At 41.8% G+C, this 26546-nt stretch overlaps 1 protein-coding gene and 2 pseudogenes across 6 annotated transcripts in view; 2 read left to right on the top strand and 1 right to left on the bottom strand.

Moving 5' to 3' along the window:
- Window positions 1-26546, bottom strand: part of LOC110259445 (uncharacterized) — a 153946-nt gene that overhangs the window by 58895 nt on the left and 68505 nt on the right. The window contains exons 1-3 of one of the 6 annotated variants that reach the window (XR_014838594.1): window positions 20933-21064; window positions 20447-20506; window positions 10256-10323 (exon numbers count right to left, since the gene is read on the bottom strand). Coding sequence is in view for 1 of the 6 variants with exons in the window: in XM_085014321.1 (XP_084870447.1) it covers window positions 17058-17239; window positions 20447-20506; window positions 20933-21029 (339 nt within the window). In the remaining 5 variants the exon portion in view is untranslated. Of the gene's footprint in view, window positions 1-10255; window positions 10324-12009; window positions 12128-15518; window positions 17240-20446; window positions 20507-20932; window positions 21133-21261; window positions 21376-26546 lie in introns of those variants that run through there. The other 5 variants (XR_014838592.1, XM_085014321.1, XR_014838588.1 and 2 more) reach the window with 5 other exon arrangements.
- On the top strand, window positions 12257-12925 carry LOC146405695 (GTP:AMP phosphotransferase AK3, mitochondrial pseudogene; annotated as a pseudogene).
- Window positions 22558-25237, top strand: LOC100520778 (cytochrome c oxidase subunit FA4 pseudogene; annotated as a pseudogene).

Consider the following 26546-nt stretch of genomic DNA (forward strand, 5'->3'; position numbering starts at 1 on the left):
GGGGATGAGGAACCTGATGGGATGTCAAAGCGGTCAGACATCGGGGGGCTGGGGGGGGGGCATTCTCGCTAGACCCATTTAGCAGGATTCTTGCTAAAACAGGCCCAAGGACAAGGCCTAACCAAAAAGAAGGCCCCAAGGAGACTGCCTAAAGTTTGGTCGAGAAAAAAGTCTTTGCCAGAATTCTTATACAGACAGGAATATTTCAGCTGCAAATTGAAAGCTGATCCAAGTTGAATTAGGGTGTATTCTAAGAAGGGAGAAGAACATGTGTGAAGACCTCACAGGTGGGGGAGCAGTACCGTGCATTTGGGAAAGTGAAAAAAACTGGCTATGACTGGTCCATAAAGTCTGATGCAGAGAGGGCAGGAAGTGAGATCTGGGGGTTTTATAAATCTGGGTAGGCCAGTGGGGAAGGTTTAGCTGGGATTTTGTTCTAAGGCCAATGGAGAAGGTTTAGCTGGAAGAGTCATAAGATTTGATTTCCCCAGGCTGCAGAGTGGAAGGAAGATACAATGGGGGGTGGGCAGACTGGAGGCAGGGGGTCCAGCTGGGCATGTGCTGCAGTAATTTGGATGTAAGTTCATGTAACTTGGATGAGGGTGATGGCATGCAGCAAGAAAGAAAAGAATTAAGATACAGAGGAAACAGGACTAGTAGGACTCTGGGGCATGATTCAGTGCCTGGAGAGAGAAAAGCAGGAGTCAAGAACAACTCTCAGGTTTTGGACTTTGGCAAGTGGATGGATATTGAAGTTAGGAACAGCTTGTGGGGGAAGGGTAGTTTTGAAACATATTGAGTTTGAGTTGTAAGAGACCTGAGTTTGGAGCTCAGGAGTTATTATCCTCAGTTCGATTGAGGGAGAATAATAACTCGGGTAGTCAGTGTAGGAGCATGGGCTTCGATGCATTCTTTGATATGGCTATTGAATAACATTTGCGACTTAAGGGCTCCAGGGAGTAACATTCCCACAGGCCTGGTTTACTAGAGGGAGTGTACCTATGCCCAGATGGACATTAATCTCCAACCCACTGTGACTCAGTACAGGAAGAGGAAGGCAAAGAAACCATGAGACTTATGGAACATTTCCACCTCTGAAACCCCTATTGGACAAGGACTGATATAGGTAATCAGACAAAGCCAATGGGAGAAAACCACATCTTGGTACCCTCCATCTTTAAGGGGTAAAAACCCATGTAGGACAATAGAGAGGGGGGGCTCTTCTTCCCCCTCCCAGCTGTCCTAGGAGCTGTTTACTTTCCTGTAATAAAGACTTTGCTTACTTGTTGCCTGTGTGTTCTTGAAGTTCATTCTCGCTCCATGAATAAGAACCCGGGTTCCAGTAACATCTTTCTGGCATCACTATAGCGCCTTGCACTGTCTCTCCAGCCACCCTCGCTGATGTCAGATACTTGCTCTGAAGACTCACTGACACCAGGGAAGGTGGGCAGTCAGAAGACAGGTGGTGGAGAAGGGGCAGCCAGGACAGAAAGAATAAGGAGAGGGATGGCTAGTAGGAAGCATCAGAAAGGACATTTAGCTCCTCTTTTCTCTCTGGTCTTTCTGGAATACCCCCAGTCCAACTTCTAAGAACAAGGTCAGGAGGCATCTTTCACTTTCCACAAATTCACACACCATGGGGAGGATTAATAGTCTACAGGAAACTTTCCCACTAATACCCCAATTACAAAGTGATTTGGAGGCAATTTACTGGCTAAGATTAAGATGCCTTTCCATATACATGTTTCAACCTGGATGACTTCAGAAACAAAGGTGAAAGCAAAAAGCAAGTTGCACAATGAAATATAAATATGGAAAATCCTTTTATGAATATACAAATATATGTAAAAACATGGTTAATGTTACCTAAAAGGTAAGAGGGAGAGGCATGGGATAACAAAGAAGTATAAAGGAGACTTCAACCAGACCTATAACAATTTTTAAAAATCTATTTAAAATAAAAATCAGCAGGGAGTTCCCATTGTGGTGCAGTGGTTAACGAATCCAACTAGGAACGATGAGGTTATGGGTTTGATCCCTGGCCTTGCTCAGTGGGTTAGGGAATCTGGTGTTGCTGTGAGCTCTGGTGTAGGTTGCAGACGCAGCTCAGATCCCGTGTTGCTGTGGCTCTGGCATAGGCCAGTGGCTACAGCTCCAATTAGACCCCTAGCCTGGGAACCTCCATATGCCGTGGGAAGCAGCCCTAGAAATGGCAAAAATACAAAAAATAAATAAATAAAATAAAAATCAGCAGCATGTTTTGCAAAATATTAACATTTGCTAAGTCTGGGAGTTTGGCATATATATTTATTAAAATCTCTCATTAAAATGGCTGTATGAATTTTTTCCTACATAGGAATTCCAAGTAATATAAGCAGACACTCCTCCTTCAGATCTAGTGGGCCAGATCTAGTGACCCAATTCCAAAGATTAGAAGGAGGAAGGAAAGAAATAAACGGTAACTGTACTCTAGAGAAACCTGGCCAACACCATCTTCATCAAGAGATAAGGGTTAAAGTCACCAAAGATGTCAGTAGTATCATGTACCCTTGATACGATGTGACAAGAAGGGCATTTTACCTCTTGGGCATCCTTGCCAAAAATGTAAAACCCCAGTTCATCATGTGAAAAACAATAGACAGAACCCTTCTACAGGATATCTGGCCAGTATTCCTCATGACTGTCAAAGTCACAAAAAAAAAAAAAAAAAAAAAAAAGACTGTGTAACTGTCATAAACCAGAAAAGACTTAGGCGATATGACAACCAAATGTAATGTGGTTGCCTGGATTGGCATCTGGAACAGAAAGAGGACACTGATGCAAAATGGGGTGAAACGCAAAAGTCTTGGAGTTTATACAATGTACCAATATTAGTTTCTTAGTTGAGACAATCATATCCTGCTTAAGCAAGTCGTTAACAACAGGGGAAACTGGATGATGAGGCATGTGAAAACTCTCTACTACTTAGGCAGCTTTTCTGTAAATATAACATTTTTCCATCTGAAAAAGATTCTTTTTAAAAGACTGTATGTCATTGAGAACCCTCCAACTCAAAATGAAGCCCGTGAGAAATCACCTGTGCCTTTGGGAATCACGGTACATTATGAAAGTACAGCAGGACCTTATTTCCCAGCCCAAGTGGAGAAGTAAGTATATCATGGAAGTCAATTTTTCCAAAAACTGAAACTAACCCTTCAGTCACAAAGGGTTATGATCAGCCATTTTTTGATGGCAAGCCTTCGAAAGTAAACAATAAAGTTCTCTGCCTTCTGAGCAGAGAACACTTGGTGTAACTGAATCCTTTCTGGGTTAAACAGGGTTACCAGTGTGAATATGTTATTACATTACATCATACCAAGCACGGTCCTGCCTTGTGTTTTCTTTGCTGAGTCATGGAGTTGGAAATGCAGAAGCCATCTGTCTACAGCTAAGAAATGACTAAGGAGAGGTCAAAAATGATGGGCATGGATGAAGAACACGACAGGTGTGTGTGTAGCTATAGGTGAGCTGGCACTGAGCAGAGAGCATCATCCACCTCTTAAGCAGTTTAGCTGGAGAGCATCTGGCAGCTGATTTTTTCCCATTTTTCTGTCCCATTTCACGCTTAGTAATGTAACCTCTATAGTTTGCTTGAATGCAAAGTGTATCCTCTGGACAAGGGAAGACACCAATAATCCCTACCTATCTCATTCCAGGTTGGGGAAGCAGGCGGAGGTGAGGGGTAAACCTAGTGATATTTTCATGAGGGAGTTTCAGTTGTGACCTTTTATAGCTCTACTTAGTGAATGTTTTCTTTGCGACGTATACCATGGGGACATTATCGGGCTTCTATTACATAAAGAAGTTTCTAATAAAACCAAAGAAAGCAGTATGATGTGAGCCTTGGTGAGAGGTCACCAGAGAAGTAGAGGAGGGGGCTTAACATTCTGTCTTCCCACCAAGTCTTTTCTACTATCTGTTTCCAAGGCCCTATGCCTGCCTGCGCTTTCTCTATGGAGAGACCATGTCTCCCTAGAGCCCACCTGTGACTCACTGTCACAGCCCAGTCACGAGATGGGCCCCTGCTCTAGAAAATGGCCTGTCCCAGCCCTCTGTTCCCACTTATCATTCAGTCATCCCCCGGACCTTTACTCATTCATATAGGAAGACAGGATTGCCATTGCCTTCCTAGAGTATCTTTCCCTTAAGTGATCTCTGTAGCTAGAATGTAAGCCCCTAGAATACTGCAGACTCCAGGTCCTGCCTCGTTTTCATTGTCCAAATCACTGTGCTCACCATCAGTCTGGAAAAACATTTGTGGATTAGCTGAGTGCTTATGCAATCAACTCTCTCCAAATAACCAGATGAAGCAGTAGGAGGTAAGTGCTAAATTATTGGTAGGAAGGGGAGATATTTAAAGAGCAGTGGTGTGTTCAAGAAGATTCCTATGCAATGTCCACTTTGCGACTTGTTTGCTGGAGACAGGCCTTGAGCTTCTGTGAGCATCATGGGTCTCAATAAGCTAGGCTGAGGCCAGGGCTGACTTGAAGCTGTGAGCTAACTAACTTTAAACAAAAGTATGACTAAGGAAAAGGTATTTTAACATCCAAACTCTGTCTCTTCTAGGAAGGTATGCAAAGATTTATACTCATCTAAGGCAAAGTTCCTCCACTTCAGTACTATTCACATTCGGGGCCTGAGAATCCTTTGCTGTGGACGGCGGTCCTATGCATTGTAGGAAATGCAGCTGCTGGCGTTAGTAAATTTAAATACAGTGTTCCCAGTTAAATTTGAGTTTCAGAAGAACAGCCAATTTTTTTATTATACATACATCCCATGCAATACTAAAAGCATCCCTGGCCTCTATCCACTAGTTACAGTAGCATTATCACCCTCCACCCCCACCCCAGAGCAGACATCGTCAAATGTCCCCTGGGGGGACAGAAATGCCCTGATCGAGAACCACAGATTCAGGGTAACTCATCAGCAGGCTACAAACCTGAACCTCGTTTTCTTAGCTTTCAGAAGAAATAGCGGTATCGGGTAAAATATCAGTGAAAGAACTAGCCATTGGAGAAACTCTTCAGCACATCTTTCTTAAACTATTATGAAAACATTATTTATTCTGCTTTTTAATGTCCCTTGAGATCAATTACCTTTAGGTTTTCATGTCAGGTAGATTCTTGGCTCTCTATCAGAATTAGCAAGCTCCTTTTGACCAGATAATATCAATTATGAAACCTACCATATTTGCCTTTTTTCTTAACTGCTAGAAAGCTTAAGGGTAAATGCAATGCTCAGTTGCAGAAACCATCACAGCCCGGGTGGGTAATGTCTTCTTTCTTTAAACAAACGTCTATGTAGTGGCTTTTCTATGATGCACATATTTGAAATGCTTTACAAATATTGGATTCTTGAATTCATTCTAATGCTGCAACAACCCTATGGATAAGTGCTATTATTATCCTCCCTTTTCAGGAAACTAACTGAGGTCACTTCTTTCTTTTTTTATTTCTATGAATTATTTTCTTTTCATGATCATCCTTTATGAGTAAGTCCCTGAGATTCTATTTAAGAGTCAATGGGGCATAAGGTATTGTATCACATACCTACACCACTGTCAAATGCTCTCAGCCTCCCTTGGCTCCTGTTCCAACTGCTGCCATGGCAACCAGCTCGGACTACTTGCAGGTGCACCTGCCAGAGCCCAGCCTCACCTCCAGGCTACATACTCACATCTCCCATCCTGGGCCTCCCTGTTCACACTAAGATGTGGGACACAAGAGATCTGGCTCCAGAGCCCAGAACTGCACAAGCTATAGCTGCAGAGGAATTAATATCTCATTGCTAAATGGAAGATAGAAACTGGTAGGTAAATTCATCCTCTCTCTCTTTTTTTTAAACTCCAGACAGACCGTCCTAAGATATAGCTTTTCAGAGGCTGGTTCTATAAGACAGAGCAACCAGGAGCACTTGGTGGCATCAGCTCAGTTATGTCTGCTCCAATTTCTCTCCCTCCTCCCCTGCTTCACATGCAAGACTCTTGTGCCCTTCTCTTCTGCTCCTTGGTATTACACTCCCTCACAAATAAGCAGCAACATATCATTGTCTGGCTCTGCTTTCTAAGGAATCCAGACTTATAAATTATAAATACTTATAAATAAAATCACACCAAATGGAAGGTGACCTAGTTACTTCCACCGACTTTAGTCAGTAATGTTTCTTGTAGTCCAATCAGAATACAATCGTGGAACAATTATTCCTAGCAGGACTTGAAGGGCCCATCCCATCATCCTTACAGCTGAGGATGTCAAGACCCAGAGAGGGAAGGGGTTTGCTCAAGATCACACACCTGTTAATGGCCTGTGAAACCAGTATTTAGTGCCTGCTGTGTCAAATTTTATTGTCCCCATCATACACATAAGAAACAGAGGGTCAGAAAAAAGTCAAGTGAAATGTTCAAGGTCACAATGTTAGCAAATGGAAGAGTCAGGTTTACATTAGGCCTCCAAATTCCACACGTCTAGTCCTTTCCCGAGCTGCTTCCCAGTGGTCAGGGACATGGGCCCTGGCTGTCCTGGGAGCTGGGTGAAAAACCATGATGGACTTTGGAGGAAGACAGGTTTTTCGATTCAAGTCCTAGCTCCTCCACTTGATACCTTTGTGACCTTAAGTTCCTTCATTTTCCTGAGTCTCAATTTTTAATTCCAAAACTGGGGGTCATAACATCTACTCATGATGGCTGTGAAGAGGAACTGAAACAACAGAGGTAAATCCCCCACCATAGTATCTGTACAGAGGAAGTACTTAATCAATGTTAGACAGTATTAGTTCCCTGGACTCAAAGATGCTTCCCAAACACATTATCAGCTTCTACTTTGTGGGTGTTTATTAAATGCCATGCATGGTGCTAAGCATTTCCTATAGAAGAAGGTATCACTTCTAAACATCCTACCCTCCCAGAGGGTGGGTAGATGAAGAGCCGTGCCAACTATCTCTTCTTGATCTCTTGTTGCCTCTAACAACAGTTCATAAACTTTGAGTCACTCATGTGTTCTCCCTTACTGAACTTTTCCATATCTGTGGAGCAGTTTTCAAATAAATTTATAGTTTAGTTTTATCCTAAACAAGAATACTGTGAGGTATTAGGTTTGATGTGTTAGCTATATTTTTTTTCTTATACACGGTAAAGGAAACATACTCTTCATTAAAATTAAAAGGCATTATTACGAATTCTTGTCATGGTGCAGTGGAAACGAATCCAACTAGGAACAACGAGGTTGCAGGTTCAATCCCTGGCCTCATTCAGTGGGTTAAGGATATGGCATTGCTGCGAGCTGTGATGCAGGTAGCAGATGCAGCTTGGATCCTGCATTGCTGTGGCTCTGGCATAGGCTGGCAGCTGTAGCTTCAATTAGATCCTCCCACTCATGCCTACAGCCAGGTGAGCCCTACCCACTCTTGGCAGATACTCTCTCTGGGATATTCTGGGATCAGAATCAGAGACCAAATTAGCTATCTCAATTAAAGGGTGAATATACTGTAAGTCTAAATCTATCCAGTAGGATAGAAAGACCTTGGCAGGATCCCTTTTTGTGTATATAATTAGTTACCCTAAAAGACAGTCACAGTATGCTGCTTTATTATGCAAAGCAATTAGTATTATGCAAAATACAGTTTCAACTTATAACATGATTTTTTTTCCTTTGCTAAGGAATATGGACTAAATTTCTATTAAACATTCATATACCTTTTGAATCATCTTATGGATAATTCTTTTGAATATAGCAACAATAAAAGAGCTTATATGACTAACTTAGGGACTCAAAATAGCAGAAACAATTTTTTAAAAGTCTGAGAAATTAGAGCAGCAGTTCTACTCTGCTGTGATAAAAGATACAGAAATCAGGTTTCTACTCTGAAAATCTTTTTTTCTGGAAATAGCTTTCTCTCTTGCTTATAGAATGAGAACAAGTCATCACATCATTTTTATGGATCTTTTTCAGAAATGAAGTGGCTCAAGAATGGTTAAAAATTGAAGCGGATGCAGGGCGGGTGACTCAGCAGCTTCCAATCAACAGTGGTTCCATCCAATGCACAGGCTGATACAATGAAGCCAGTGCATTTGGACCATCTGAGACAAAGCTGAGGATCTGTTTCATGGCTCATAGTGTAAACTAAACCTAAAGTATTTTTCCAAGGAAGTGATCAGTAGGTAATTGTCAGTTTAAAAATTCTACATGGAAGTAAAGTGCAAGGAGACCATAAACAAATGAAAAGATCTCAATCTTATCCCATGCTCTTGGATTGAAAGAATCGTTAAAATGGCCACACTACCCAAAGTAATCTACAGAGTTAATGCAATCCCACAGGTAAATGCAAAATTACCCATGATAGTTTGCACAGAACTAGAACAAAGAATCCAAAAATTTATATGGAATGACAAAAGACCCAGAATTGCCAAAGCTACCCTAAGGAAAAAGAATGAAGCTGGAGGCATAACCCTCCTAGACTTCAGACAACCCCACATAGCTACACTAATCAAAACAGCATGGAATTGGCACATACACACACACACACACACACACACACACACAAAAGACATACAGACCAGTGCAAAAGAATAGACAGTCCAGAAATAAACCCACACACCTACAGTCAGTTAATTTTCCACAAAGGAGACAAGAACATACAATAGAGAAAAGAGAGTCTCTTCAACAAGTGGTGTTTGGAAAGTTGGACAGCTGCATGTAAATCAATGAAGTTAGAACATTCCTTCACACCATATACAAAAATAAACTTTAAATGGCTTAAAGACTTAAACATAAGACATGACACCATAACACTCTTAGAAGAGAATGTAGGCAAAAACATTCTCTGTCATAAATTACAGCAATGTTTTCGTGGATCAGTCTCCCAAGGCAAAACAAATAAAAGCAGAAGTAAACAAATGGGACCTAATTAAACTTATAAGCTTTGCACAGCAAAGGAAACCATAAACAAAACAAAAATACAACATAAAGAATAGGAGAAAATATTTGCCAACAATGTCACTGATAAGGGATTAATTTTCAAAACATACAAACAGCTCATATAGCTCAATAACAACAACAACAAAAAAAACCCCAATCCAATCAAAAAATGGGCAGAAGAACTAAATAGATATGTCTCCAAATAAGACATACAGAATGCTCAACAGGAACATGAAAATATGCTCAATATTAGTAATTGTTAGAGAAATGCAAATCAGAACTACAATCAGGTAGGTGTAACACTGTAAATCATCCATACTTTAATTTTAAAAAACTACAATGATGTATCATCTCAAACCAGTCAGAATGGCCATCATCAAAAAGTCTACAAATAATAAATGCTGGAAAGAGTGTGAAGAGAACCCTCCTAAACTATTGGTGGGAATGTAAACTGAGATGGCTGCTATGGAGAACACCATGAAGATTCCTTAAAGTTTTTAAAATAGGGAGTTCCCATTGTGGTGCAGCAGAAATGAATCCGACTAGTATCCATGAGGATACAAGTTCAATCCCGGGCCTCACTCAGTGGGTCAGGGATCTGGCACTGCCACGAGCTGTGCTGTAGGTCATAGATGTGGCTTGGATCCTGCATTGCTGTGGCAGTGGCATAGGCCAGAAGCTGTAACTCTGATTCAATACCTAGCCTGGGAACTTTCATATGCTGTGGGTGCAGCCCTAAAAAAAGCAAACAAAAATTTTTTTTTTAAAATAGAGTTATTATATGATCCAGCAACCCCACTCCTGGGCATATATCTAGAAAAGACAAAAACTCTAATTTGAAAAGATACATGCACCTCATTGTTCATAGTAGCACTATCTACAACAGCCAAGAGACATGGAAGCAACATAAATGTTCATCGACAGATGAATGGATAAAGAATATTAGACACACACACACAAAAATGGTTTATTACTCAGCCATAAAAAAGAATGAAATAATTCCATTTGCAGTGACATGGATGGACCTAAATAACATTACACTAAGTAAAGTCAGAGAAAGACTTTGGTTTCTCTGGTAACCATAACAAACTATGGTTACCAAAGGGGAAAGAGTGGGGAGGGAATAAATTAGGAGTATGGGATTAACACATACGTACTACTATATATAAAATAGATAATCAACAAGGACCTACTACTGTAGTGGTACAGGGAACAGTATTCAATATCTTATAATAACATATAGTGGGGGAAAAAAGATGCTCAATATCAATTATATTGAAAAAATTAAACTACTACTTTCTCACCTCTTTATTTAATGGAATAGTCTTCTAACGGCTCTCCTTGCTTCCATTCTTGCAGACAGAGCCATCATCTAAAAACAAAATAAAGCCACATTCATCCACTGCTTGAAACCCAGATTCTCAGTTCACATAACCAATATTACATATGTGTAAATGTAAACTATATCATACTTTAACCTTAATTATATCACGCAGCAACCTTTTGCATTTACACTGTCTTAGAAATCTTTTCATGCTAGCCATAGAGATCTGTCCTTTTAGTTTCTACATGATATCCCTAAGGTTCACTTAGCTATTCTCTCATTAATGAACAGTTAGATTAATAATGTTTTGCTCTTATAAATAAGGCTGAAATGAACATTCTATACGTGACTTCTTGTCATGTGAGAGTGTTTGTCTAAGGAAAATATTGAGAAGTTATTTTTAAAAAAATAAGGAGTTCCCATTGTGGCTCAGTGGTTAACGAACCCGACCAGTATCCATGAGGACTCGGGTTCGATCTCTGGCCTTGCTCAGTAGGTTAAGGATCCGGCGTTGCCATGAGCTATGGCGTAGGTCGCAGACACCGCTCGGATCTGCATTGCTGTGGCTGTGGCATAGCTGGCAGCTGTGGCTCTGATTCGACCCCGAGCCTGGGAACCTCTATATGCCTTGGGTGCAGCCCTAAAAAGACAAAAGACATAAAAAAAATAATAATAATAGTGAAACTGAGCAGGGCCCTGTAGAACTCCTGGGCACAAAAGCCTTTGTGTGTCCATTTCTTGTTTTGAGGAAATGGGCATCATTCAACCTCCATGATCTTCCCTGAGTTCCTACCTACAGGAACTAGGTTCAAACAGTGGCTGATCAGGGAAGGAAGGGGATGCAAAGATAAGGGAGAAACAGTCATGAAACAATAGTACAATCTTCGCAGGATCCTGGTTCCTTCTCAAGGGATACACATAACAACACAGGCATCTTATGCACCTAAGAGAAAAGTTATATTCCCTAAGCTCCTTTTAGAAATGAATACTTTAAAACCACAGCTCAGAGTTCTTCCTTGTCCTCCTCCCTGGCTTAATCGTACCCTAAATACAATCACCTGTAAGCTAAAGCCAGGTACCCTGAGCACAACGATGTTTTTCAGAAAATTTCCTAGTTTGTTCTAATCTCTGATCAATATGCCCTTTCCCAAGTATTGTTATTCTAGGAAATAACCCAGAAGACCATCATCATGATGTGGAGATCAAGTGACTCCAGCTTTGATGACTAAGATTCCCCCAAAGAAAGAAGAATGCATGTTTGTCCCAATCCTGATTCCTATCTGAAAATCTGTCTTTCTCCTTTTAACTATAAAATTTTTCGAAATTCTTTCCAATGGAGGGCACAGTCTTTAAGGCTTTAGCCTAACCCCCCTTGCCTGGCAAAGCAACAAAAGCTACCTGTTTCTCTTTTACCCTAAACTCTGTCTCTGCGTTTCAATTCAGCACAGGTAGAAAGAGGCCAAATTTTGGCAACAACAACCACTGCCAAGTTGACTTCCAAACTAGGGGCCACCCCACCAGCAGATTGTGAGAGACCTTACTTACACTTTTGCCAATATTTGCTTCTAGGTGTTCTAGACAGTTCCACTGTTGATTCCTGGGACTGGTATCACTCTTTTAACACTGGAAAACGTTTCTCTGAATATTGCATTCCTACATTCTCTCCTTTTTCCTCCTGTGATGGTGTAACTTTTAAATCTACACCTTATTTCTTAAGTTCCCCTTCACACTTACCATCTCTTCCACCCTTTATACCGCATATTCCTTGGCTCATTATTTCAGCTCACTCGTGTGCGCCTCCACAGCGTCCATCCTTTTCTTCCCTCGTTGCGCCCCCTTGGCGCGTGCTCCCTGCGCGCACCAAGAGCAAGCGCGCAAGCGCAGAGGGGGACCAACCGAGCCCACCGGACCAACCGAGCCCACCGGACCCGCAGCCTTTGCCCAGCTGAACAGTCAGGGCGGCGTCAGGGCTCCGGCGTAAGGGCTCCTGCGCTCTGTGATCTTAGGCGCCCCTGGTTCAGGCAAGTGCACCCTGGCATTGCGCATCATCAAAAACTTCCAGCTGAAGAAGTTCTCCAGCAGGGAACTGCTCCGAGACAACATGCTGAGGGATACAGAAATTGGTGTGCTGACCAAAGTTTTCATGGACCAGGGGAAGATCATCCCCGCTGACCTCATAATTCAGTTGCTCCTCCAAGAGCTGAAAATTTTCACCTAGTATAGCTGGCTGTTGTGTGGTTTCCCCAGGACGCTTCCACAGGCTGAAGCTCTGGATAGAGTTTATCAGATACACCTGGTGATGAACCCGAACGTGCCCTCTGAGGTCATCTAGCAATGCCTCACTGCTCGCTGGATTCATCAAGCCAGTGGCCGCTTCTACAACCTGGAATTTAACCCTCCCAAAACGACTGGTGTGAACAATGTGACAGGAGAGCCTTTCATTAAGCATGTGGATGATAAACCAGAGACACTTATCAAAAGATTGAAGGCCTACGAAGACCAAACAAAACCGGTCCTGGATTATTACCAGAAAAAGGGAGCATTAGAAACATTTTCTGGAACAGACACCAAAAAGATCTGGCCCTATATATGTGCTCTCCTGGAAACAAAATTGCCACAGATACACCACAAAAGTCAAGCACACCATTAGGAAAAATGCATGTGATGAGCAAGATGAGCAAAACTCTTCCTTCGTTCATTTAGGAAGTCCTTGTTCTAAGAATCCACCATGTATCATCAATTTTTTGAAAATTATATTAGTTACATTTTTATGGATTTTATTCTGGACATTAAGGATGTCTGATACTAAGAATTCTCTTTTGATCGCGAAGGCCCGCGGCAGGTGTTGACGCGATGTGATTTCTGCCCAGTGCTCTGAATGTCAAAGTGAAGAAATTCAATGAAGCGCGGGTAAACGGCAGGAGTAACTATGACTCTCTTAAGGTAGCCAAATGCCTCGTCATCTAATTAGTGATGCGCATGAATGGATGAACGAGATTCCCACTGTCCCTACCTACTATCCAGCAAAACCACAGCCAAGGGAACGGGCTTGGCGGAATCAGCGGAGAAATAAGACCCTGTTGAGCTTGACTCTAGTCTGGCACGGTGAAGAGACATGAGAGGTATAGAATAAGTGGGAGGCCCCCTGCATCCCGTCCCGTGGTCTCCCCGCGAGGGGCGGCGCGGGGCGGGGGTCCACCCGCCTTGTGGGCCGCCGGTGAAATACCACTACTCTGATCTGATCAGAAAAGGAATACAAAAACACGATACCTTTTAAAATTGCACCTCACAAAATCAAATACCTCGGAATACACCTGACCAAGGAGGTAAAGGACCTATATGCCAAGAACTATAAAACTTTAATCAAAGAAATCAAGGAAAATGTAAAGAAATGGAAAGATATTCCATGTTCCTGGATTGGAAAAATCAATATTGTAAAAATGGCCATACTACCCAAAGCGATCTACAGGTTCAATGCAATCCCTATCAAATTACCCAGGACATTTTTCACAGAACTTGAACAAACAATCCAAACATTTATATGGAACCACAAAAGACCCTGAATCGCCAAAGCAATCCTGAGAAACAAAAACCAAGCAGGAGGCATAACTCTCCCAGACTTCAAGAAATACTACAAAGCCACAGTCATCAAAACAGTGTGGTACTGGTACCAAAACAGACAGACAGACCAATGGAACAGAATAGAGAATCCAGAAATAAACCCTGACACCTATGGTCAATTAATCTTTGACAAGGGAGGCAAGAACATCAAATGGGAAAAAGAAAGTCTATTCAGCAAGCATTGCTGGGAAACCTGGACAGCTGCATGCAAAGCAATGAAACTAGAACACACCCTCACACCATGCACAAAAATAAACTCCAAATGGCTGAAAGACTTAAATATACGACAGGACACCATCAAACTCCTAGAAGAAAACATAGGCAAAACACTCTCTGACATCAACACCATGAATATCTTCTCAGGTCAGTCTCCCAAAGCAATAGAAATTAGAGCAAAAATAAACCCATGGGACCTCATCAAACTGAAAAGCTTTTGCACAGCAAAGGAAACCCAAAAGAAAACAAAGACAACTTACAGAATGGGAGAAAACAGTTTCAAATGATGCAACTGACAAAGGCTTAATCTCTAGAATATATAAGCAACTTATACAACCCAACAGCAAAAAAGCCAATCAATCAATGGAAAAATGGGCAAAAGACCTGAATAGATATTTCTCCAAAGAAGGTATACAGATGGCCAGCAAACACATGAAAAACTGCTCAACATCGCTGATTATAAGAGAAATGCAAATCAAAACTACCATGAGGTACCACTTCACACCAGTCAGAATGGCCATCATTAATAAATCCACAAATAACAAGCGCTGGAGGGGTTGTGGAGAAAAGGGAACCCTCCTGCACTGTTGGTGGGAATGTCAACTGGTACAGCCACTATGGAGAAGAGTTTGGAGATACCTTAGAAATCTATCCATAGAACTTCCATATGACCCCACAATCCCACTCTTGGGCATCTATCCGGACAAAACTCTACTTAAAAGAGACACATGCACCCACATGTTCATTGCAACACTATTCACAATAGCCAGGACATGGAAACAACCCAAATGTCCATCGACAGAGGATTGGATTCGGAAGAAGTGGTATATATACACAATGGAATACTACTCAGCCATAAAAAAGAATGACATAATGCCATTTGCAGCAACATGGATGGAACTAGAGACTCTCATACTGAGTGAAATGAGCCAGAAAGACAAAGACAAATACCATATGATATCACTTATAACTGGAATCTAATATCCAGCACAAATGAACATCTCCTCAGAAAAGAAAATCATGGACTTGGAGAAGAGACTTGTGGCTGCCTGATGGGAGGGGGAGGGAGTGGGAGGGATCGGGAGCTTGGGCTTATCAGACACAACTTAGAACAGATTTACAAGGAGATCCTGCTGAGTAGCATTGAGAACTTTGTCTAGATACTCACGATGCAACAGAAGAAAGGGTGGGGGAAAAAATACAATTGTAATGTATACATGTAAGGATAACCTGACCCCCTTGCTGTACAGTGGGAAAATAAAAAATAAAAAAAAAAAGAATTCTCTTTTGAAATTGTCTAGTGTGTTTTCTCTAGTTGTCTTCTATGGGTGTGCAATTCAAAAACATCAGAGATGTCTAAACTTTAAAAAATTCTTTGAGACCAAAAGTAAAAAGAGCAATTAGTAGTAATCTAACTTTTGTTTAGTAAGAATAAGTGACTGCTAAGGTTTCACAGTTTTCTGGAAAAGTAAAAAATTACATTATAACAATTTGGAGAAAGTATCACATCAGAAACTTCTGCATAACCCAATGACAAAAAAGACATTTTTAACACAGGGGACATGGTTGTGTGAGATGCTATCTATCTGTATAAAATTCCAGAAAAAAATAACTGAATTTACAGATCCACTGAAGAATGCAAATGTACCTCTGCCTTTAAATGAAGAAACCAGTCAGGCTATGTTAATTTTGTTAAACATAACTTCAGTTTACTCAAAATTTTCCATTCACTATAAAAAAATGTATCAACGTTTAGGAAAATATTACTTTCATAGGACGTATTTTCTTCTGAAAAGACATGTTCACAAGAGTTATGATTTGTTAGAAATCACATTGGAATATAAATTCTTGTATAAGCACCAAACCTGAATGCATTTTCTTTCATGGAAAACATAGTTGATGTCTTATGTTTGCAGATGTTATTCAGGTTAAGAAATGTATGCTTTAGGATCTACCTGCCAGTTCTCTTGTTGATCACTATGTTTTGATGAGTAACAAAGTATCACAATAAGAAGAATAAGTAAAACAGAAAACTTATGACACTACGTAAAATACATATTCTTTGCCATTAGGATTTAGAAATAGATCAGTCAGGCCTAGTGGGAAATCTCCTTGACAAAAATAGCAGTCATAATTAGTAAACGGATGTAGCAATAAACCTGTATAACAGGTTAGCAAGGACCAGGAAATTGAGTTTGCTAAAGATGATGTTCTTTATTCCTGATCAAAGAAGCTCCTACCTATCAGCCATCATCCACATTCTAGCTTAAGGGGAAAAAAATCTTGCCAGTGTGAATAATGCGAGCAGCCATTTTTAAATAATCATTTTAGATTCCTTAGGTAGGATTAGGAAGATGTGTGCTTATATGCTGTGGCTTGGTAGGAGTGGGGTGATATGAGAGGCTGGGAGAAACCAGACTAAATCTCATTACTCTAATTTGAGATGGTGCTAAATTAAATAAAGCAAGTCCTTATACAAACTATTACTGGCTGCCTTTAAACAATTCGGCCCATTTTGCTCTAGATACTCAAAATACAAATAGCGGCAAGTGTTTCTTATGTATTCAGGGGTAAAAACATTTTTCTTTCTTTCAATTTTGCTTTCCATTATCAATTTTTCAAAATAGTCCAAGCCTTTTGAAAAGGATTATAGAAAACTTTTCATTCTTCAAAATACTTTCTATAATGTCTTATGTGAATATTGTTATGTGCTTTCCAAAAAAAAGTGAACTACTAAACTTATGAACAATCACTAGTCCCTAGGTTATAAGGCATACATTAGTCTTTATTACAGTAAAATTAAATTTCAGAAAAAAATCTGTTTCATCTGCTTATTCAATTTTTTATTACAAGAACCAAGCTTAAATCTCCATGACATCTAGTTGGTTGGTTTGTGACTGCTCTATCCCCACCCATCTATTGGAAAAATCTACTTATGCATATTCTTAATTCCTGCTTTGCTTGAGTTGATTGAGTTCGATATCTTTTGGAGTGTTGGTCTTCCTCATCTGTGTACCAATCTTGACTCTGGACTCTTCTATAGGGTTGACGGTCTCCATTAGATTGTAGTCTCTGTCAATGAGTGTCATCTTCAGGGGGAGATTGCTGGTCTTCATTTTCCTCTGATCTATTCTCAGGGAGAGTGAAGAAGGAAAAGCTACTAGGGGAGATTTCTCTGGGGTGTTCATGTCTAGCACCTGTTCCCCTCCTCATGACATACCTGTCTAACTTGGGCTCTCTGGCCTTGATTCCTACGTGGAGGCTGACACTGTGTTACTGTTGTTTGGCTCAAGCACAGATGGAAGGGCATCAGTGCAGGATGAATCACTGTTGCCTCCTGCAGCAGCGGGGCCCCAAGGACTGACGGGTGGATGGTCCTTGACACCTTCCTGCTTCTGGGGTCTGCCATCTTTGGAGACAGAGCAGTCTGTCTGGTGCTCCTCTGCCTCTTTGGCACAAGTTGTCTGTGCGATTTTAGGCTGGGCTTTCTGTTTTTGTATCAATCCAGACTTGAGGATTTATCCCAGTTTCTGGTTCACTGCAAGTTTCACTTCTTATTTAGGATCATCAGTGAAGGCCCTTGCTGCAGGCATGAAGAAGCTAGAGGATATACTTAAGCCACCACCCCAAAATGGAACCTGATTTCCTTGTCCACTCTTACAAAACATAAGTCATCAAGTCTAGAGCTACGGCTTTCAACTCTGGCCACATGTTAGAATCAGCTGGAAGCTTGAAGAGAGAACCCTGACCCCCCTGGGTATTTTGTTTTAGTTATCACAGGTGGGGGCCATGGTCACTGCTATATTTGTTGTATTTTAAAACCTCCTTGCTTTTGTAAACCACTACCTTAAAGCAGCAGAGCTGACTTCCTTCCTCTGAGAGGGCCAGCTTTGCAAACAGTTCTCATCAGAGCCTCAGAACCCCCTGGCAGACTTATAAGCCAGAACGTTCATGACGAAAGGTTCTGCCCTTGGAGTCATACTATTTTCTCCCACACATAGAGATATTTAAGCAATGGATAATTTATCATTATTTTATCATTAGTCATTGCCATGGATAATTAACACTTTTCATTTTATGTGTGTTGCTTATCGAATGTCACATCAACTGTTACCCTAGTTACTGATTTTTGAAAGCTTGCTTAAATAAATACCTTTTCCTGTGTGGCCAGTTGGTCAAGCTCTCTGTTGTCGCTATTGTATTTAAATTCAGCTAACGATGCACATTTTCAAGTATGCAGGTTGTGAAATGAACTTGCAAAGAAACCATGATATATTTGTTTGATGTTTTCCAGTCCACAATAGCTTTAGTTCTAACTAAAAATCTGGGGGGGTGGGGAGCCAAATAAATGGATTCTGAAGATAAAGTAACCCAAAACACAATGCATTTCTCCAGAAAAGCAGCTGAATTTTCTATTAGTCACTGACTTAAACTTATACAAACTGAAATGGGAACATGTCTGCATGCAATTGTGGGATATCCTTATTCTCCAATTAGGCACGTGATAATGGTTTTGTGAGGTCCTTACAGACTTTTGGTGGGTGACCATCTCGACAGCTTTACCATGGTGCCTTCTCCAGCAAGGGGTAGGAAAACACCAAGTATGTGGAAAGAAAATGAGTTTGAAGAGACTGTAGGTGGGGATGATACCAGAAAGATGATGCCGGAATCCAGGTTCTTGTTCACAGCAGTCGAAGAATGAACTCCGTGAACACACAGGCAGAAAGCAAGCAAAGTCTTTACTAAAGGAAAGCAGATAGCTCCCAGGGCTGCTGGGAGAGGGGAGAAGAGCCCCCTTCTTTATTGTCCTATAGGGATTTTTTTTATCTCTTAAAGGTGGGGAGGGTACCAGTGTGGGGTCCAGAAAGATGTGGTTTTCTCCCATTGGCCTTGCTCAATTACCTTTATCAGTCCTTGTCCAATAGGGGTTTTATGGTTTCTTTGCCCTTTTTTTTTCCTTAGATTAAGTTACCACTCCTCACATTCCTCTTCTATCAGTTGAGGAGTGGGCTAGAGATTCGCATTTCCTATAGCAAACAAAGTCTGTGGGGAATGAGCATTTCCTATAATAAAAGAAGGCCTGTGGAGGTGTTACCCCCTGGAGCCCTTAAGCCACAATTGTTAATCAATATCCATATCAAAAGAATGTGTAAGGAGCCCATGTACCTACACTGACCACCTGAGTTAATATTCTGTCTCAGGGAGGAGGTGTTGGGAAGAAGGAAAAAGATTGGGGATGCGTGTAAGAGAGCTTTGAATATCATGACACAGGAGCACTACTCTCAGGAAGCTGAGAAATTTTGCATAATGTCAGGAGATTGGAAAAAATACTCAAAACTGGTGGGCGGTGGAGGAGGACTCCAAAGTGATAGGATTATTTCTAGGGACTCAGAATGTGTGTTTAGTGAAGAGGAGGTCCAGCCACATCCATACGGAATTTGGCTACAGTCAAACCGCAAGTCTCTGGGAAATTATCAGATAGCCCACTGATCCACTGTTGCATGGATGGCCATCGCCCACTCAGTTATGATTATGGGTAAAGGAAGAAGTCATGAGACTAAAGAAACGAGGAGGAAGTAAGGGTTAGATGCTGACTGGAAAGATTGTGGGAGGAGAACGGGGAATTGGCTACTTGGCAGGACATTGGATTTGAGGGTGGAATACATTAGAAGAAAGTCTTTAGAACTAAGCAAGAAATTAGAAAATATTGGCAAGAGATTGATAGAATTGTGATAAGACAGAAAGGAACAGACCCACACTCACAGGAAATGAGCTCTAATTCTGCCTTTTCAATATTTTTATTTCTCCATATTAAAAAAAAAAAGAAAAAGAAAAAAGGATGCCTACTATAGACCCTGAGCACTGGGACATTGATGCAAATGATTAATTCAAGTAAGTCAAAAGGTACAGGTAAGGTCTAGATAATTAACTTTGAAGCAAATGAAGTCTTAATGGGATTTTCATCTAGGAAGAATATGCCTCACTTCCTGGGGTCATCATCATGGAGAATGACCATTTCAAGGGGCTCTAAGAGGTAGAAACAGTGCGAATGTGATCTTTAGCAAGTTTAACAATCATAGAATCTTCCTTTTCTTGGTTCCCGCATTGCTCTCAAAAGTTAATAAATTGAAGCAATAAGGCAACCAGATGACATTTCTCTATGTATTTGGAGCTTGGGCTCTACAAGTGATGACAAGGTAAGATTCAGGCTATAACAACTACAGTCTGACAGTGAAGTTTTCAACTAAATTGTAGTTTCTTAGTAACTCTCTTGTCACTTAAAATCTCTTCCCAAAATGCAGGAGGCAGGGACTGTCAGGGGCTGAAATCTTACCTGGAAGCTGAAGTGACTCCTGAGTCTCAAAGAGATCCCATGTGCCACCCAATGCTGCTTCTGTTGTAGACACCAGAAGAGGGGAGATGTCAAGTTCTTAAAAATAATGATAATAAAAATAAAACAACAACCAAAACAAAACAAACCCCAAACTAACAACCAAAAAAGGAGCAACACAAAAGAACAATTTGAGTCTCCTTCAGAGACACTGTCCTTCCCTTCAGATGACTTTAGGCTTCATGGTCTGCTGTTGGATATGCTATTTCCTTTGCCTTAAGCAGAGCTTGCTTTAAACCATGAGTTGTGGTTTTAAGTCCCTTTTCCCACAGGCCCTTCCTCTTCTGATGATGGTCACTAAAAAGGGGACACATTTTTCTATTTCACAGTTAACAGTAATGCTTAGAATCGCTTCAGCAGACAACACAGCAACCAACACTCCTAGAATAAAAGTCAGGGATATGAGAGGGCAGAGAGAGTGATGCTTACCTGTAGCACGGATGGTGGTGAGGTGGGATATGAAAGCCAGAAAGGAAGTCAAGAAAATGGTCAGAAAGGGAAGGTACAGAGGGATGACCTGCTGCATATCTGCCTAAGGCAAGGCTGGGTGTTAAGTATTTGTTAGTCAGCAAACCTTCCTCCCTGCCCCCTACAGAGATCTCTAAAAGTTTTCTCTGATACAGCAGGCACTTCCCCTAGGTAATCCCTGGAAAAGGCCTAGCTTTTCTTGTACCAGTATGGTGCAACTTTTCTAAATAACTACTTTGCTTCCTTGTGCTGCAGTAAAGCCGTCCATTTTGTGCTCTGATGCATTATACCTGCTGATTGCCTGCAGTCTGCTCATCACCACAGGGCATTTTCAAGTCAGAAGGCACCCTCCCTCAGGTTTCAAAGGCTGATTGTCACATGCCGTTCATTCCAATGACCTAAAACTGAACAACCAGCGGAGCATCAAGGGTAGAGTTAGTACTTAGCCATTTGTCCTAGATCAGCATGAGCTGCTAGGTAAACGTCCATGTGACCATCACAAGAACATGTTCATACAAGTGTGGGGGGGCAGCAGGGGGTCGCTCACCTCCAAACACATTTTCTAGAAGGGTGAAAATCCCTCAAGTGCCTCAGCCTTGAGCTACCTCAGTGAGCTTGTGCCTTCTGAGAGAAGCACACACTCGGTACAGTTCACGAGAAAAGACCAGTCAGGGAGTTCCCATTGTGGCTCAGCGGTAACAAACCCCCTAGTATCCATGAGGATGCAGGTTCGATCCCTGGTCTTGCTCATTGGGTTAAAGGATCTGGCATTGCCATGAGCTGTGGTGTAGGTCACAGACACGGCCTCAATCTTGTATTGTTGTGGCTGTGGCATAGGCTGGCAGCGGCAGCTCTGATTCGACGCCTAGCCTGGGAATCTCCATATGCCTCGGTTGCAGCCCTAAAAACAAACAAAAAACACAAAGGAAGGAAGGAAGGGAGGGAGGAAGGGAGGAAAGGAAGGGAAGGAAGGAAGGAAGGAAGGAAGGAAGGAAGGAAGGAAGGAAGGAAGAAAGAAAGAAAGAAAGAAAGAAAGAAAGAAAGAAAGAAAGAAAGAAAGAAAGAAAGAAAGAAAAAGGAAAGAAGAAAAGCCTAGCCACCTGTATGTGTCTGCCTCATGGCCAGGCATCTAGTAATACCCACTTGTACCCACCTCCCTAAAGACAGAGCACTCAGCTGTATGTACGGATTACCAGGGCCAACCCAAACCAGTCAACTCAGCAGGTTTGCATGCTCAATCTGACCCTAATGACAGGCAAAAGGAGCCTCACTGAGGCTTTGCATGAGGGGTCACATGCTCCCTGGGGATAAACTCAGTGAGTTGTGTTTGGACTGCCCTGCCCACACTCGCCACCTATTTTAGACAGCACATGACTCTGACTCATGGGAAAAGAGCAAAGCACTGCATGAAGGCTCTCAAACTTGTTACACACCCACTCCCTTGGACAAGAGCCCGAAAACACCCAGGTCTCTGGGTGCCAAAAGTGTGGACCCTCTCCTCTCCTGGCATCTGTGAACAGACCCAATGAGTGAGGTCACCAAAATTCAGCAAAATGCAAGCAAACATTTAAAAATACCTCCCAAACATGCATGTTGACAACTGGAGCAAGAATGTGGGGGCAAAAAAAAAAAAAAGTCATCTACAGCTTGACGTCTTCTATGATATAGTTAGTTATGCCCAGATGCTGTGGGTGGGATGAAGCTTGAAAGAATCCAAGTTAACGGGGTTCTGAGGCTGCCAAGGAGGTGCATGGAAGTCCTTTGTAGAGGGGCCAGTGGCTCCAGGTAATGGCATGGGAATGAAATAGTATGCAGTCAAGTTCTCTTTTCTGTGGCATTGTTCCTTTGCTAGGTTAACCCTCAGAAGTTGTTTTACTGAAAGCTTGTTTTGGCATCCAGGTCTTAAACCACTCAGATGTGCTCAAGAGTTGTGTGTTGTGGTGGCGGGGGAGGGGGGAAGAGGAGCAGAAGGTAGCACAGAGAAGGAAGAGCATTGATTCTAGGTATGAAAAGATCTTGGTGGGGTACCCATTGTGGCTAAGAGGGTTAAGAACTCACAATGTCTAAAGTGGCCTCTCTCTGTGAGTTAAGGATTCAGCACTGCCGTGAGCTGTGGCGTAGGTTGCAAGCAAGGCTCAGATCCCAAGTTGCTGCGGCTGTGGTGTAGGCTTACGGCTGCAGCTCTGATTCAACCACTAGCCTGGGAACCTCCATGTGCTGTAGGGGCAGCCCTAGAAAGAAAAAGAAAAGAAAAGAAAAAGTCTTGGGAATTCAGAATGACTAGCAAATTAGACTTCAGTAGGGGCAAGAACTGGGATCCCTCAGAAGCCCTTCAGAGCTGAGCTCCATCAGTGCAGAGGTCATAGACTTCAAGGCCTATGGGGGTTTACAAACCTGAAACAGTGGGTCAAAAACAAAAAGGTGCTTGTCACTCAGGCTCAGGGTCCAGAGTGCAGCAGATGGTTGTCCTGACACCTGAGCTTACTTTCCACATATCTATTTCCTCCTGTCCTCAATCATGTTGGCAAGTCTATGTCTTCAAGTTCAGAAAGAGTAATTTAGTTGGTTCCCGGCTTGGTAAGGGGCCATTCCTGATCTAGTCACATGGTAGGTAGGATGGCCCTTTCCAGAAGTTGTAGGTAAGGAAGTAGGTAAACTGAGTAACCTTTGTTGACACTTCCAGATTTTGTTTCCTCTTTGGATGATGCTATTGAACTGAGAGGGAAGCAGAGGATTCGTCTAAACTGAACTTTCTGAATTTTCCTCAGTAAAAGGAATGAGTGGTGAACAGTGAAAACCTTCAGCACACTTAGGGGTGGATTCTAACTCTGACAGGACAGCGGCTGGTGCTTCTCCAGAGGTTAATTTTCAGTCCATTTTTGAGAAGAGAGATGAATATGAGCCATCACCTGAGCTTTTTCTATGGCCAAGATTGACTTTTTTTTTTTTTTTTTTTACTTCACCAAATTATACCACTTCTCTTTACTAATGATGTTTGTTTGGAAATAGGTCTATGCTTGATGGCCCACCTGTAGGAAGAATTCTAGAATATTCTCTTCTCAGTAAGAAAAAAAATTAGAAGTTGTCGGTTTCAGAGATGAGTTTATGGTCTTCATGTTCAGAAATGGTGTTAAGGGCTGGCAGTGCTGATTTTCCTCTGCTTGTCTGACCACATCATTTGCATTCTGATCCAGCGTCTTCCAACTTTCCACAGAATCCATTCAATCTATGTATTATGAAGTATTATCTATGTATTTCTCAGTCTTAACAAAGACTTATTTTCATCTCCAATAATCTACATGGGAAAAAAATCTAAATGAGAATGGATGTGTATACATGTATAACTAAATCACTTTGAATTTGTCACAACTTTGTAAATCAACTATATGTCAATAAAACTTCAAAAACTTAACAATTAAAATTAAAAAAATTATTTTCAAACACCCCATTTCTGGAAGGTGGCCCCATTGGTCTTTACTGCTATTTCTATGCACCCACAGCAGAGCGAAGAAGGGCCCCCTGATTTGGGGGCAAAACTCCCAAGTGTTCTGAGTCTAGCTCTCCATGTACTCATTGCTCTGAAAATAAAGGTAATAATGAACAAAAAAATAAAATAAGCTGGGTCCTTAGGTTTGGAGGAGGAATTATAAAACCCCTAGGAAAAGTCGTGAATTATTTTACCTGTCTGAGGGAAATCCTAAACCAGGAATCCATCTAGGCCTGGAGAATACTTCTAAGAGCATGTATATATTTTCTAGTCCCAATCTGTTTTCAGCCTCAATACTTGGGATAACCACAAGAAACCCAAAAACTTTAGAGTAAGTCTCAAGTCCAGAGCTGTAGTTTGGAGCCTCTAGTGACTAATATTTCAAAGAAGGATCATACATTGGGGTATATTGGTAGTCCCCCTTCCCCCTTTCATTTACCACTAAAAACAGTTTGGGCAGACACTGCTTAGTCCAAGGCCTTGTACATTAATCTTCTTTTCAGTCTGGGCTCAAGGCCTCTGTTGCTACCATACTCCACCAGATCATCAGTCAGGCTAAGAAGCATCCTAGCTTGATCCCCCTCTTCATATTTATTGGTGCAGGAGGTACTGCAGCAGCACTGTATGTCATGGGCCTAGCACTGTTCAATCCAGATATCAGTTGGGACAGGAAGAATAACCCAGAACCCTAGAATAAACTGGGTGCCAGTGATCAATACAAGTTCTTAGCAGTGCATGGAGATTACAGCAAACTGAAGAAAGAAGATCTGGACTTCTAAATGAAATGTTTCCCTATAGAGCTGCTTGGAATGAAGGTCTTCCAGAAGCCATCTGCACAATTTTCCACTTAACCAGGAAATATTTCCCCTCTAAATGCACAAAATCATGTTGGTATATTGTGTTGGGTGTTACACTGATTAATAAATAATCTAAAATTCGAAAAATAAACAAAAAAACTTCAAGCATGGAAGGCTACAAAGGCGTAGTGGATATTTCATTGTCGTCTGACTGTGTCTCCCTGCCTGTGATATCAACACACTAATTTTCCTTTGAAATTCCCCTTGTACCTCACCCCTTCCACTCCCCAGTCTGATGTGACTCTGGCTCCAGGCCTGGGTACCAGGTCTGGGTCTGGAAGATCACAAGGGACGACAATGGTTCAAAGATGGACATGTGCCCCACACTAGGCCAGTGAAAATCAGCCCTGACATCACTGGAATTAGAGAGAAAAAAAGTGTCTGCCGTGGGATTGCTAAATTTGTAGCTGGACCCCTTGGTCACCTTTTGTACCACCTTGTAGGGAACGCCTGACTATGAATGAAACTAACACAGAGGAATGCAGGGCTGAAAGGAGAGAGGCAGTGACAAGGTCCTTCATACACCGTCTAAAGCCCTGGGTCTGACTGTGCCTGAAATCACTCACCAAACTTTCCAGTTACATGGACCAGTGAACCTCGATTTTTCCTTAAGTCAGTTTAAGTTGGGCATATATTTCAAAACCAAAATGGTGGGGACCCACACATCAGTCCAGAGACAGATTCCTATATTCCTTATTTCCTACATGTTCTTCCCTTCGTCTCTCAGATTTTTATCAACTGGTATTAATCTATGTGAGAATCCATCCCGGAAGCAACCCTGCAACCTGCCAGTCATGAGTTTTCTAGATCATCCTACAGTAAGCCTTTCTGGTTCACAGGGTTGCCAAGGTTCAGATGTTATCACTAAAGGATATGGTCAAGAACTAAGGTTATTTCCCATATAAATAACTGTCCTAAAATTGAAACACCAATTGAGCTGCTCTTGTGGGCTTCACAGGGCCTTGAGATCCTCTGGAGACCAATGTCACCTCTCCTGCCATCTGCCTCATGGCGCACAGCTATCTGGCTGCTATCTATCTTCCTGCTGTGTTCCCATCACGCTCTCATAAGTGGAGATCTAATGTGCGGGAAAGAGTCAAAATAAACCTTTGTGTTCATCTGAAGCCTAAGGAAATACACTCCTGGACATATGCCAACTCCTGTTGGTGTACATGTGTCCTCATTGACCTGCAAAAAAACAATGCGGTGAAAACCACCTGGAGGCCACTGA

The sequence above is a fragment of the Sus scrofa genome, chromosome 2 (assembly GCF_054392235.1).
Source record: "Sus scrofa isolate SSC_HxYL_T2T_F1_AM1 chromosome 2, Sscrofa_HxYL_maternal_Yorkshire_Landrace_v2.0, whole genome shotgun sequence".
NCBI lineage: Eukaryota > Metazoa > Chordata > Mammalia > Artiodactyla > Suidae > Sus > Sus scrofa.